This window comes from Schistocerca americana, chromosome 1 (assembly GCF_021461395.2).
Source record: "Schistocerca americana isolate TAMUIC-IGC-003095 chromosome 1, iqSchAmer2.1, whole genome shotgun sequence".
NCBI classification, from domain to species: domain Eukaryota; kingdom Metazoa; phylum Arthropoda; class Insecta; order Orthoptera; family Acrididae; genus Schistocerca; species Schistocerca americana.
The window spans coordinates 856103870-856117432 of record NC_060119.1 but is presented as its reverse complement, the minus strand read 5'-3'; the positions used below and the strand labels follow the sequence as shown (position 1 = coordinate 856117432).

The 13563-nt window shown below is 42.1% G+C and overlaps 1 protein-coding gene across 1 annotated transcript in view; it reads left to right on the top strand.

Annotated features, from left to right (window-relative positions):
- LOC124594668 (sodium channel protein Nach-like) overlaps positions 1-13563 on the top strand; it is a 104218-nt gene that overhangs the window by 17076 nt on the left and 73579 nt on the right. Inside the window, 1 exon segment of the mRNA XM_047133039.1 lies at positions 8830-8983. Coding sequence (XP_046988995.1) covers positions 8830-8983 — 154 coding nt within the window.

Below are 13563 nucleotides of genomic sequence, written 5' to 3'. Positions count from 1 at the left end.
ATGATTGTCATCTAACTGTTAATAGGGCTGTTACCATAGCAACAGCCAATCAGAGAACACGCTTGGCCACGCGTGCTGTTCCGTTCACCGTTGTCAAATCTCTCTGCTACTGCAGATAGCGACTACTGTAGCCATTGCCTGACGGCGCTTACGCCTGGAAACGTACACATTTGTGGTCCGTTTCGTTGTGCGCTTTCTTTCTCTGTGCGGCGAGGCGGCGAGTCTATTTTGCGCTACAGACTGTCTAAGGCCCGAAATGGGGAAAAAATGCTGCTTAACGTCTTTTTGCATGATCAGACACGTGAGTTCTCTTCTACACAAGTATGACATGCAGACTACAGTAACTGGTAAGTACACAAGTTGTACATAATATTTCAATGTTGTTAATACGACAAATGAACGTGATTATTGTGATTATTGCAAAAGGCAGTTCAATCCGTGTTGCTTTTGTTGAAATATACAAATAATGGAAACGTGATATCATTTGATACATGAGAGTGCTTTGCTAAGCCTCAAGGATATTACGATCCTGCAAAGCGAACGAACTCAATACCACGCGTTAAAAGATGGCGTGAGAAGATACTCAAGTACAGAACCGCACGGCTGTTGCCGCTGCAGCCATACTGCGCGCGCACGCACCGGCGAACCGCCAACATCGCCCACTTTCTCGCTCAGCTGTGCTTAGCTGTCAATCATTTCGATATTGTGAGCCGGGTATATGGTTCAAAATAGTTCAAATGGCTCTGAGGACTATGGGACTTAACATCTGAGGTCATCAGTCCCCTAGAACTTAGAACTACTTAAACGTAACTAACCTAAGGACATCACATACATCCATGCCCGAGGCAGGACTCGAATCTGCGTCCGTAGCGGTCGCGCGGTTCTAGATTGAAGCGCCTAGAACCGCTCGGCCACACGAACCGGGTAAAGTCAGATAGAATCACTGCACAAAGAAGCGGGATATGAAAGTACTACGAAATGAAAAGATACGCTTGAAGTTCTCCAAGGCAATTGATATTGCAATAAGAAATTGATCAGTAGGCAGTTCCGTTGAAGGGAATGGACATCTCTAAAAAGGACAATCACAGAAGTTGAAAAGAAAAACATAGGTACAAAGAAAGTTATTGCGAAGAAGCCATGGATAATAGAGGGAATACTTCAGCTGATCAACGAAAGAAAGAAGTTCAAAATTTTCATGGAAATCAGGAATACAGAAATACAGAAATACAAGTCACTTAGGAATGAAATAAATCGGAAGTGCAGGGAAGCTAAGGAGACATGGCTGGGGGAAGAAAATGTGAAGAAATCGAAGAAGAAATGATTGTCGGAAAGACTAACTCAACATATAGAAAAGTCAAAACAAGCTTCGGTGAAATGAAAAACTAGGCTGATAACATTAAGAGTCCAATCGGAATTCCAGCTTGAAATGCCGAGCAGAGAGAGCGGATAGATGGAATGAGTACACTGAAGGCCTCTATCGGGGGGGAGGAGGGGGGGGGGGGGGGAAGAGTTGTCTGATGAGGTGCTAGAAGAAGAAACAGGAGTTGACTTAGAAGAGATAGGGGATCCAGTATTAGAATCAGAATTTAAAAGAGCCTTAGGAAGACTTAAGATCAAATAAGGCACTGACGGCAGGCAACATTCAACCAGAATTTTTAAAATCATGCGGGAAAGTGTCAACATAGCGATTATTCAATCTGGTGTGTAGAATGGCGATAAACCATCTGACTTTCGGACAAACATTATATACCCAGTTCCGAAGACTGCAAGAGGTGACAAATGAGAAAGTTATCGCACAATAAGCTTAACAGTTCATGCATCGAAGTTACCAACAAGAATAATATACAGAAGAATGGAAAAGAAACTGAGTATCTGTAACATGAAGATCAATTTGGCTTTAGAAAAGGCAAAGCCTCTAGAGAGGTGTTGATAACGGAAGCAAGACTGAAAAGAAATGAAGACACATTGCCGGCCGGTGTAGCTGAGCGGTTCTAGGCGCTTCAGTTCTAGGGGACTGATGACCTCATATGTTAAGTCCCATAGTGCTCAGAGCCATTTGAACCATTTTTGAACACACATTCATAGGATTTGTCGACCTGGAAAAACATTCAAAAATGTCGAACGACGCAAGATGTTCGAAATTCTGAGAAAAATAGGAGTAAGCTGTATGGAAAGACGGGTAATATTCAAAATGTACAACAACCAAGAGGGAATAGTAAGAGTGGAAGACCAAGAACGTAGCGTTGGGATTGCAATGATGGAAATATAAAAAGGTTCACGAGATAGAAATTAAGATGCAGATGAAAGATTGTCAGTGGCGGAATTCGCTGATGACACTGTTATCCTCAGTAAAAGTGAAGCAGAATTACAGCATCTGTTGAACGGAATGAAATGTCTAATGTGTACAGAATGTAGATCAAGAGTAGATTGAAGAAAGACGAAAGTAATGAGAAGTAGCAGAAATGAGAACAGCGAGAAACCTAACCTCAAGATTCATGTTCCAAAGTAGATGAAGTTAAGGAATTCTGCTAACTCGGCAGCAAAATAACCCATGGCCGACGTAGCAAGGAGGACATAAAGAACATTGGCAAAGGGGCATTCCTGGCCAAGAGAAGTGTGCTAGTAACAAACAAAGGATTTAGTTTGAGGAAGAAATTTCTGAGTATGTACGTTTGGAGCACAGCATTGTATGGTAGTGAAAAAAGGACTATGGGAAAACCGGAACTGAAGGGAATCGAAGCATTTGAGACGTGTCGCTACAGAAGAATGTCGAAAATTGGGTGGACTTGTAAGGTACACAATGAGGAGGTTCTCTGCAGACCGGCGAGGAAGGGAAAACATGGAAAACACTGACAAGAACAAGAGACAGGATGATAGTACATCTGTTAAGACATCAGGGAATAGTTTGCATGATAGTAGAGGGAGCTGTAGGGCGTTAAACTGTAGACGAAGACAGAGATTGGAATACGTCCAGCAAATAATTTAGGAATTAGTTTACAACTACTAATGTGAGAAGAGAAAGTTGACACAGGAGAGGAATTCGGGCCGAATCAAATCAGTCGAAGACTGTACGTCGCATCTACCGATTTCCGTCCCTGTCGGGTAATTCCTCCCTAGTGTGTCGGTTTGTTTTGTCTTAGCGCGTATGCAGAAAGAAATTTATAAGTGATTTAGGAGTACATGGAGTGCGAAATTTAGTAGATAGAGCTGCTATTCTCGTAGCAGCAACAGCTCCAACCCGGATGGTTATCCAGCCGAATTGAGGTTGGATGATCGGTATGGGTAAATGACTAAGCTGCTGCAACACTATGCCGGATTCATTAACTGCAAGAGATGGCGTGTGATGGCATGCCGGTCTCTCGACAATCTATGACTAAATGTTCTCTGTGCGTGATAGATTGGTGAATGTGTCATCCAGGAGAACATCTGCTTTTTAAATCACCGGTACCTAAGGTAGAGATGATCGTGCTGTGTACCCAGTAGCCTCCCGTATGGTAAAACATGTCTAGCAACGTTTTGTGCTCCTTGGAGCCCCGCTCCCTCACACGGATATATGCAGCGCGATGCTGGAACCAGAGAGTAAATCGTCTGAAAACGCAACATGGAGCCACTCCTCCATCCAGATTTCGGCTGGCGGCATCTCTGTCGGCGCGTTTCTCTCTGCTGCTGTGTCTAGGGAATCTACGACAACCGCCGAAGCTGATGGTCGTCATCGCAATGAACTGTCTTGCTGCTAACTCAAGATACATGGCTTGTACGAATCTGCACAGTCGAGTTAGCTACGCGTCTGTCCTCTAGGGAGGCTGTTTGGTGAGGGAGCTTTGAAATCCTGCATGGCGTAGAGCATCGCCATCCAGAACACATCGATTCCATATGCGCATTATAGTTATGAGATCCCAAACAACGAGAGCAGCAATGTCACGGCATTTGATCGCAAAAATGCTGTGTTTATCGACTTAGTCCGCCAGACGAACGAATTAAATATTTAAAAAATCAGTTATCAGGATACCGAGCGAAAAGAAATATCCGAAAGTAAAGGCATTTTGTTGTTTCGAGAAGTAACGGGCAGTGACGTTAAAATCTGTGTTTCATGAGAAATACGGTTTTGCTATTGGAATTTCAGTGATAGTCCTACAGTGCAACAGGCTGCAGTCCTCCGATAGTATACAGAAAATACACTCCTAAGGAAACAAAAGAGAGAAAGACGCACCATTCACGAATCATGCGAAGGCGACGGAAGTCGGTATATGTGATGCACATATACAAACAAACAAATCACTAAAATTTCAGAAAATTTATTCAAGAGAAGTAGCTTCAAACACTTAGCAAGTCATAACGCGTTGCTCGACCTCTGGCCCTTACGCAGACAGTTATTCGGTTTGGCATTAACTGACAGAATTGTTGGATGTCCGCCTGAGGAATATCGTGCCAAATTCTGTCCAATTGGTGCGTTAGGTCGTCAAAATCCCGACATAGTTGGAGGGCTCTCCCGAAAGGCTCCATACTTTCTCAGTTGGGGAGCGATCCGTTGGCCTTTCTGGGCGAGGTAAGGTTAGGCAAGTACGAATACAATCAGTAGAAACTCTCGCTGTGTGCGGGGAAGGCATTACCTTGCTGAAATGTAAGGGGCGTAGAATGTGGTCGACGTCCCGCTTGCTGTAAGGGTGCTGCAGATGACAGTCAAAGGGAGCCTGCTGTGAAGAGAAATGGCATACCAGACCATCACTCCTGGCTGACGGCCCGTGTGAAGAGCGACAGTCAGGTATCCCACCACTGTCCAGTGCGCCTCCAGACTTCTCTTCGCTAGCCATCGGGGCTCAGTTCGAAGCGGAAGTGATCCCTGAAGACATTTCTAGTCCAGTCAAAATGGTTCAAATGGCTCTGAGCACTATGGGACTTAACATATGACGTCATCAGTCCCCTAGACTTAGAACTACTTAAACCTAACTAACCGAAGGACATCACACACATCCATACCCGAGGCAGGATTCGAACCTGCGACCGTAGCAGCAGCGCGGTTCCGAACTGAAGCGCCTAGAACCGCTCTGTCACAGCGGCCGGCTCTAGTCCAGTTAATGAGATAACAGGCCGAAGACGTGTCTGGGACGCCTACGATATTAATGTTTCCCCTCTGTCACAGCAACAGCAAACTCCCGATGTATTACCCGCTGAAAGACTGTAATTGAAATTTTAAAAGAAGAGTAGCAGGCTATAATCTGAATAACTAGAAATAATCGAAGACTTTCAGATCACTTACACTACATTTTAATAACCTGTCAATGACATACGTTTGTTACTTACAAAATCTTTCTCTCTTTACAACTTCAAACAAACTTTCTTGCATTGTAACTATATTTAATATCTAATTTCTATGTGCATAGGCGTACGGCTCTCTATTAACAATCCAGAAAACAATAGAAAAGATTTCCTTCTACATAAAACAAGAGGAAACTCAATTACACTGTTACGTAGCAAAACAAGAGAACATATTTTATTAATTATAATTACAGGGATGGTGCTCATAAAAAAAAGCCTTGCCAGTTATGCTTACGTTTTTTTCATCTTCGTCGTCGTTCCGTGGTTTCTCTGTCAAATTATCATGATTGCCACAGATCACAATACCCTCCTCCGTTGATAATCGTCTCCTTTTTCCTTAAATTACTGACGCTGGGTACAGAATGAAAAACGGAATGAAAGCACAATAACGGTTCCTCTCTCTTTTCATGCACAGTTCAAATTACATTTTACTTAAATCACGTTTCAGTTTGGTTCTGAAAAAAAAGTTGTCAGCGATTTATTTGAAGGAAAGTGAAAAGACACGACTCTCTAACGGAATTACCGTGAAAAATGCACGCAGAAACGTGCTACCTTACACCGGGTGATAACCCGTCATCAGCATAGGCCACGATCCGTCCACAGTACTACGGTTCGGTAGTTCTGGTACAGTATGTGAATGACGCAGTAAATGGTAAGACTAACTAACGGTAGCATTGGTGGCATTGATAGGGAAAGAAACATAAATGAATGTGTGAGAGAAGACCTTGAAGCCCATGGCTTCTCTTTGTATTACGTTTGTGTTGCACATAATCAGAACCGCTTATCGTTCAGTGTTACAGCAGTTTGTATTTTATATGCTTACAAAATATAAATTGCATTTTATAAGTAAAAAAAATTAGCCGCTCGCGTAGCTTCTGGGCTTTCATGCAACCAAAACAATTACTTTTGATAAAAGTACAGTTTACATACACCAACACCAAAAAATCTATGAAAGTATTATTATTTTGTACTCGATGGAACGCTCTTCATTTTCATCAAAGACAAGCGTTACCTGTTATTATTGACAAGTTTATGAATAGCAGAGTCATGTTTTATTTCAGCTCGCCAAAGTATTGGAGCGATGTTTGATATTCTTTTGCTTTTGATGTTTTTAGATTCATCTTTTTTGAGGAAACTGATTTTTCTGTTCAGCTTTTTTTTATTTCTGCGTCAACGTCCCTCTGTTTCACGTTACAAACCAACAATTTTCGAATAAAGCTCTAATTAAACAATGACAGTTTCAATTTTGCTATTAATACTGTTTATTTATAAGTAACAGGCAGGAGAATAACTATGTAGAACAACAATGTTCTGTGGGTTACGCAGTACAATATATTCACACTCATCTTATAGATTGTTTACCGTTTCTAGTTTACCAGGCGAATCTAGTAAGAGACAGATTGCATACGTAAACGAAGCCCCCGAAATGAGGTAATTCCCGATAGGTACACAGTACAATTAATGTACAGCTTACGACCTTAACTGACCAAAGCTGCTAAGAAAACCGCCGTAGTCTACATTTACTTACGATGATCTACGGTAGACTATGGTAGTTTTAAAACTCTGCTCCCACCTGCTTTGCGAAGTTGCAGTGAACCGCTAATCACTTGCAAATCCAACCTGACTCATACGATAATAGTTGGTGGTGACTTTAATTTACTTTCGATATGTTGGCGAAAATACATGTTTAATTCCGGAGGTACGCATAAAATATCATCCGAAATTGTGCTAAACGCATTCTCTGAAAATTATTTCGAACAGTTAGTTCATGAGCCTACGTGAATAGTAAACGGTTGTGAAAACACACTTGACCTCTTAGCAACCAAAAATCCTGAGTTAATAACCAGCATCAAAACCGATATAGGGATTAGTGAACACAGGGTTGTTGGAGCGAGATTGAATACTGTAATCCTCAAATCCTCGAAAAATAAGTGAAAAATATTCCTGTTCAAAAAAGCAGATAAAAATTCACTTGACGCCTTCCTGAGAGACAATCTCCACTCATTTCAAATTAATAATACAAGTGTCGACCAGATGTGGCTGAAATTCAAAGAAATAGTATCGGCAGCAATTGAGAGGTTTATACCAAATAAAATAACAAGCGACGGAGCTGATCGTCCTTGGTATACAAAACGGGTTAGAACACTGTTGCAGAAACAACGAAACAAACATGCCAAATTTAAACAGACGCAAAAGCCCCAAGATTGGCGATCCTTTACAGAAGATCGAAATTTAGCGCGGAGTTCAATGCGAGATGCCTATAACAGTTTCCACAACGAAACTTTGTCTCGAAACCAGGCAGAAAATCCAAAGAGATTGTGGTCGTATGTGAAGTATGTTAGCGACAAGAAACAATCAATGCCTTCTCTGCTCGATAACGATGGAGATACTATCGAAGACAGTGCTGCCAAAGCGGATTTACTAAACACAGCCTTCCAAGATGCCTTCACAAAAGAAGATGAAATAAATATTCCAGAATTCGAATCGAGAACAGCTGCCAAGATGAGTAACGTAGAAGTAAATATCCTCGGAGTAGTGAAGCAACTTAAATCACTCAATAAAAGCAAGTCTTCTGGTCCAGACTGTATACCAATTAGGTTCCTTTCGGAGTATGGTGATGCATTAGCTCCATACTTAACGGTCATATACAACCGTTCGCTCGACGAGGGAGTAATCCACTAAATTACAGGCCCATATCGTTAACGTCGATATGCAGCAGGATTTTAGAACATATACTGTGTTCGAACATTATGAATTACCTCGAAGGAAACGGTCTATTGACACACAATCAACATGGGTTTAGAAAACATCGTTCCTGTGAAACACAACTAGCTCTTTATTCACATGAAGTGCTGAGTGCTATTGACAAGGGATTTCAGATCGATTCCGCATTCCTGGATTTCCGGAAGGCTTTTGACACTGTACCACACAAGTGGCTGGTAGTGAAATTGCGTGCTTATGGAATATCGTTTCAGTTTTGTGACTGGATTTGCGATTTTCTGTCAGAGAGGTCACAGTTCGTAGTAACTGATGGGATTTGGGCTGGAAATCATTAGAAGAAAGGCGTTTTTCGTTGCGACGGAATCTCCTCACGAAATTCCGATCACCAACTCTCTCCTCCCAATGTGGAAATACTTTGTTGACACTGACCTACATAGGGCGGAACGACCACCACGATAAAATAAGGGAAATCAGAGCTCGTACGGAAAGATATACGTGTTCGTTCTTTCCGCGCGCTATACGAGATTGGAATAATAGAATTGTAAAGGTGATTCGATGAACCCTCTGCCAGGCACTTATATGTGATTTGCAGAGTATCCATGTAGATGTAGCTGTAGATGTAGAAGCACGTAATTAATTATATGCAAATTTGACGTTCGTTGCATACCGCCTTCGTGTTGCTGTAAATGTAGCTGCCAGCAGTACAGTATGCTGTTAGCGCTGGGCAGAGCGCTCGCTTCCCCGGACGATGCAGTCTGTCAGTCTGTCAGCAGACGGGTGGTGTGCTCGTAGGTCCGAGGCGTCGGGCGTGTCCGAGGCGGAGGCGCTCTCCCTGCTGCGGTACGCGGGCCGCCTCTACGACTACGAGAGCAGCGACCTGCACAACATCGACGCGCTGCACCAGCTGCTCGGCCGCTCCTACAACGTCACCAGCGTCATGCTACAGGTCACTCAACTCGACTCTCTCTCTCTGCTGCGACACGCAGCACAGTGGTCCAAATCGTTTCATAACCTGGACACAGCGGAAAAACTGATATAAAATCGTACAAAACTGTGTTCGTTTTAGATTCTTTGGATCGCTGATTAGGAATCCGATTTCGGAATTACAAAATTCAAGATAACAGATTCAGTTTGGCATATCAGAAATGATAAATTTAGCGGATTCGAGCTAAACTCCGGATATAAAGTACTGCGAGGTCACTGATAACGAAGTAGAACTCGTTTTTTTTTGTTTTTTTTTTCTTTTGGAAATTTGTGGTAAGTTTCTGTGGAATCAAACTGCTGAGGTCATCGGTCCCAAGGCTTACATACTACATAATTTAACTTAAACTGATTTACCCTAAGGACAATACACACACCCATGCCCGAGGGAGGACTCGAACCTCCGATGGGGAGAGTCAAGTGACCCGTGGCAAGACGACTTAGATCGCGCGGCTACCACGCACGGAAGGCGAAATTTCCATACTGGTCTGTTTTATTAGATATTTTACATTTTTCAACCGAAATCATAGTCACATTTGGCGCTTGTACCTTTATTGCTTTCATAAGGGTCGCTCTTGTGTTATCCACTGCCACATGGCTCGAAAAGCAGATCTGTTATCTGAGACTGACATCTCTTTATTGTCTTCAGTTATCATTTTCTGGATTCCCGAAATGAATGAATCCGAGGGTGCCAGAAGCCGATGGAATACGGCATGCATCGTTTTCTCGCGGGAATATTTGCTTGTAAAATCGTCTCGGTAACGCCAGGCATCTTTATTCTGAGGTTCCAGTGCATCTTCAGACAGCCGACAAATTGTCAACGGAGCAGCTTCGATCGTGGCATATCCGAAATTATGTAGCATCTTGTCGGCATTGGGAATTATTGCAAATTGAAGTTGGTGCCCGACTTTCGAGAAATATATTTTTTTTCAGAGTCGTTGATAGATGTGTTTTGGTTCTAGAGTTCTCTGTATAAGATTTGAATACTTCTCCAGCATTTCGCGAAAAAAACAATGTTACTTGGGTAAATTAAAATCTTGTAAAGATTATTTGCCAATTTCCGAAAAAAAAAAAATTAAGATCACAGTTCCCAAAAGCTCCTCATGAATTCTTCAAGACACTCTAATACCAATCTTTTTGTGCAGATAATAATTTATGCAATAATGAGGGACCCATTTTTAACCTATGGAACTGCCGCAAACATATGCGTTCAAATACATTTGAACTAGTTAACTGTATTATTAATGTGGTAGGAGAGCTGTTTACAAAATTGGAGCCACGCAGAGGCAATTTTGTAGCCAAAGACTTCGAATAATATCGGTGGTAGTTTAGTTTTAATTCGATGTACATCAATACACCGATTAAAAATGTCAAACATTTCTCCTGGAGTGCTACCCATCTTGTTTTATCCTGGAAAATAGGTAGGAACACCGTCATATATTAAACAGGACAAACAATATATGAAAAATGTTTCGTTGTCCGGTTCACTGTTCACCGTCAAATGTCACAAAGGAATGGAAGGAAGACTGGGTTTAACGTCCCATAGACAGCGAGATCATTACAGACGGAGCACAAGCTCGGGCTGCGTGAACGATGGGAAAGGAAATCGGCCGTGCTCTTTCAAAGGAACCATCCTGGTATTTGCCTGAAGCGATTTACTGAAATCACAAAAAATCTAAATCTTGATGGCCGGTCGAGGATTTGATCTTCCTGAATGCGAGTCCAGTGTTCTAACCACTACGCCGCCTCCCTCGGCTCAAATCGCACGGCATGTATCAGATCGACTTGAGACTGAAATGACACCGCAGATTGGGCAAGTATGCTCCATCGCACTCTACACAACATATCGAGAGACTGAAGTCGGAACGTCTAACCTTTATTTTCCTATCATGTCCAGGTTTTCAAATTGGTTGGACCACTGTGCATCAGGACGCCGTGTATGTGAGTATTTGTAAAACCATGCTCGCTCTTTCCGTCCACGAAGTAGCTTCGAGCACCAAGATTGATCCTCACTATCAACTAAAGAACAAATTAGGAGCGGATTTATGATCAGCTTAGAGAATTTCTAGCCAACAGAACGCAGCATGTTGGCCTTACGGCAGAAAAGTCTTCAGGCGCAACAGTAGTTTCAGATGTAAGCCAAGGGAGTATCACAGAATATTTATGAAGTGCCTGCACCAATTAAATGTGAGAAATATAAGGATTTCATAAAGGTAGCCAAGAAAAATGTGCCAATTTCAGTTGCTGCATACATTTCATCAGAAGGAGATGCGCCATGAGCTCCTTATTAACCTGTTACACTTAGGACTTTTATTACCCTCTTCGCTTTGCTCGTGTCGTACACGACACACGGAACTGGTGACTTACCTGCATACAGAATCCATGTAACGCTAAAGACATACGCGCCAATACTTTGCTTACCTATAGCTCTCTGTATCCTCAGAAATATCACCGTAACTGAAGCTTTCTGAATTACGAAACTGTGATAGTTGTGGCAACAATGCGCCACAGCAAACTACATGCTTGCATTCAGTGGAGTATTCAGAGAACCTGTACTACGAAGCAGTAAGCTTATCAGCACTCTTAATTTTAGGCCGAAACAGGTTTTCTAAGTGTAACTCCAGTCACAGTAAACTTATTGGATGTATTGTACATGCCAGAATCTCACTACTGTTTGATGCAACGACAAAGCAAGTCCTGGACGGGTCAGATTCTTGCCTCAGACAGCCGACGTCGACATGTCCATTGAGCTAGTTCGAAGAACAGAACCCATTCTTACACCATACGAACTAGCAATTTTCGAGTTAAGCATTGATAGTAAAAACTTATTTTCGGTCAAAATAAGACATATCTGGTAATTGCACCAACACTTTCAATATTAGATATAAAGGAAAGGAGTCAGTACAGGACAACGAAACGATAAATCTTAACAAACCACTGTTTTCTCTGATACGACATATGTACAACTGCAGACATACCAATGTTACAACACTATTAATGTCGAAGGATACGTTTGTTCCAAAACACCACAAGTCAGACGTATATTACAAAGTGATTAATTGTCGTTGTTTGATGTTATCATTACTGATTTGAGCTAACGCAGAGGCAGTTCTGGAGGCGAGTAAAATATTTTCTGCAGAAGACCAATCAGTTACAAAAAATGCCGTGAAACGTAGAAAGGAGTTTACGTGCAAAAAGATCCACGCAGTAACAAACCTTCTCGTTCCATGGTGTAAAGGAGAGCATCCACTACAAATGAAGAGTGTCAAGCAATATACTATGAAGAAACACTAAGTAATTTGCTTCAATTTGCTTCCGGAATTATTGTGGCAAATCTAGCGGAATTTCAAATTGTTATTGATCCTTTTCGAAAGATTCTCTCTGGCAGTTGCTATTCATGTTTCTCCATAGTGCTGATGGCGATGATCGTGCACTAAGCAATCTTCGTGCAGTTTGGCATTTACAATTTTAAACGTATCGCCAACATCAGCTGCTGCATAATGCAAATAATCCACTTATGGTCGGATTGACAAAAGTCCGAAACTGATGTCAATGCAGTGGAACCTCAGATACAATTCTGATCGAACAGATATACAAGATTGTCCGAAAACATATTACTTTCAGGGGCTGAGGATTCAATGAAATGACCGTCTGTTTATTCTAATTACTTTGTGAATTTATTGACTAACAAAACATATCTCATTTCAAGCTCTGACGGAATTCTGCAGTTACGTCTCCTAGCGCAAGTGTGAAACTAGTATCTGGAATAAAGGGAAAACAATTAATAAACGAGATACAGAGGAATTAAGACATTAGCTACCAATGAGCATTGATTTAAGTCAATGGGGAAAAATGAAAATTTGTGCCAAACCAGGATGCGAACCCGAGTCTCCTGCTTATTAGACAAACTAATTGAGCACTGCGCCATCCAGACCCTAACACGTTCCGCCGGACCCAAATTCTCAACTTATCCACACACTACTTAAAAGAACCCTTGTCCATTCTCCTCATTACTCGCGATATTTCGCCGATTCACCGTAAGAGCTCGAGCGAAGTGTGCATCCGTACTGGCCGTCCTTGCCTTCATGTGCGAAACAACAGATACTACATACAGACTAACTGAAAAAGTTACAACACCAAGAAGCAGTTGTGCGACATAAACGAAATTTGTTACGCGTGTTTCTACATCTGAATGGTGATGTCTATTTAAATTTCGCGCCAGTCGCGTACTAATGGTGCTAGTACCATACAATGAAAATGAAAATTATGTTCGATTTAAGTACACGCTTCAACGGTCTTGGGCGTTGGTTGCCTTTGAGATTAGACGTGGTGAGTTGATGTTAGTCAAGAATGCCTTAAAGGCGACAAAGACGCCATTGTCAACACCCCGCTGAGTTTGAACTAGGTCGTGTAATAGGGCTACGAGAAGACGGACGTGCCTTCAGCGGTACTGCAGAAATATTTGGCAGGAATGTAGCCACTGTACTTGATTACTGGCGGCAGTGATCATTGGAAAGTACGGCTGCAAGAAGAACGGGATGCTGA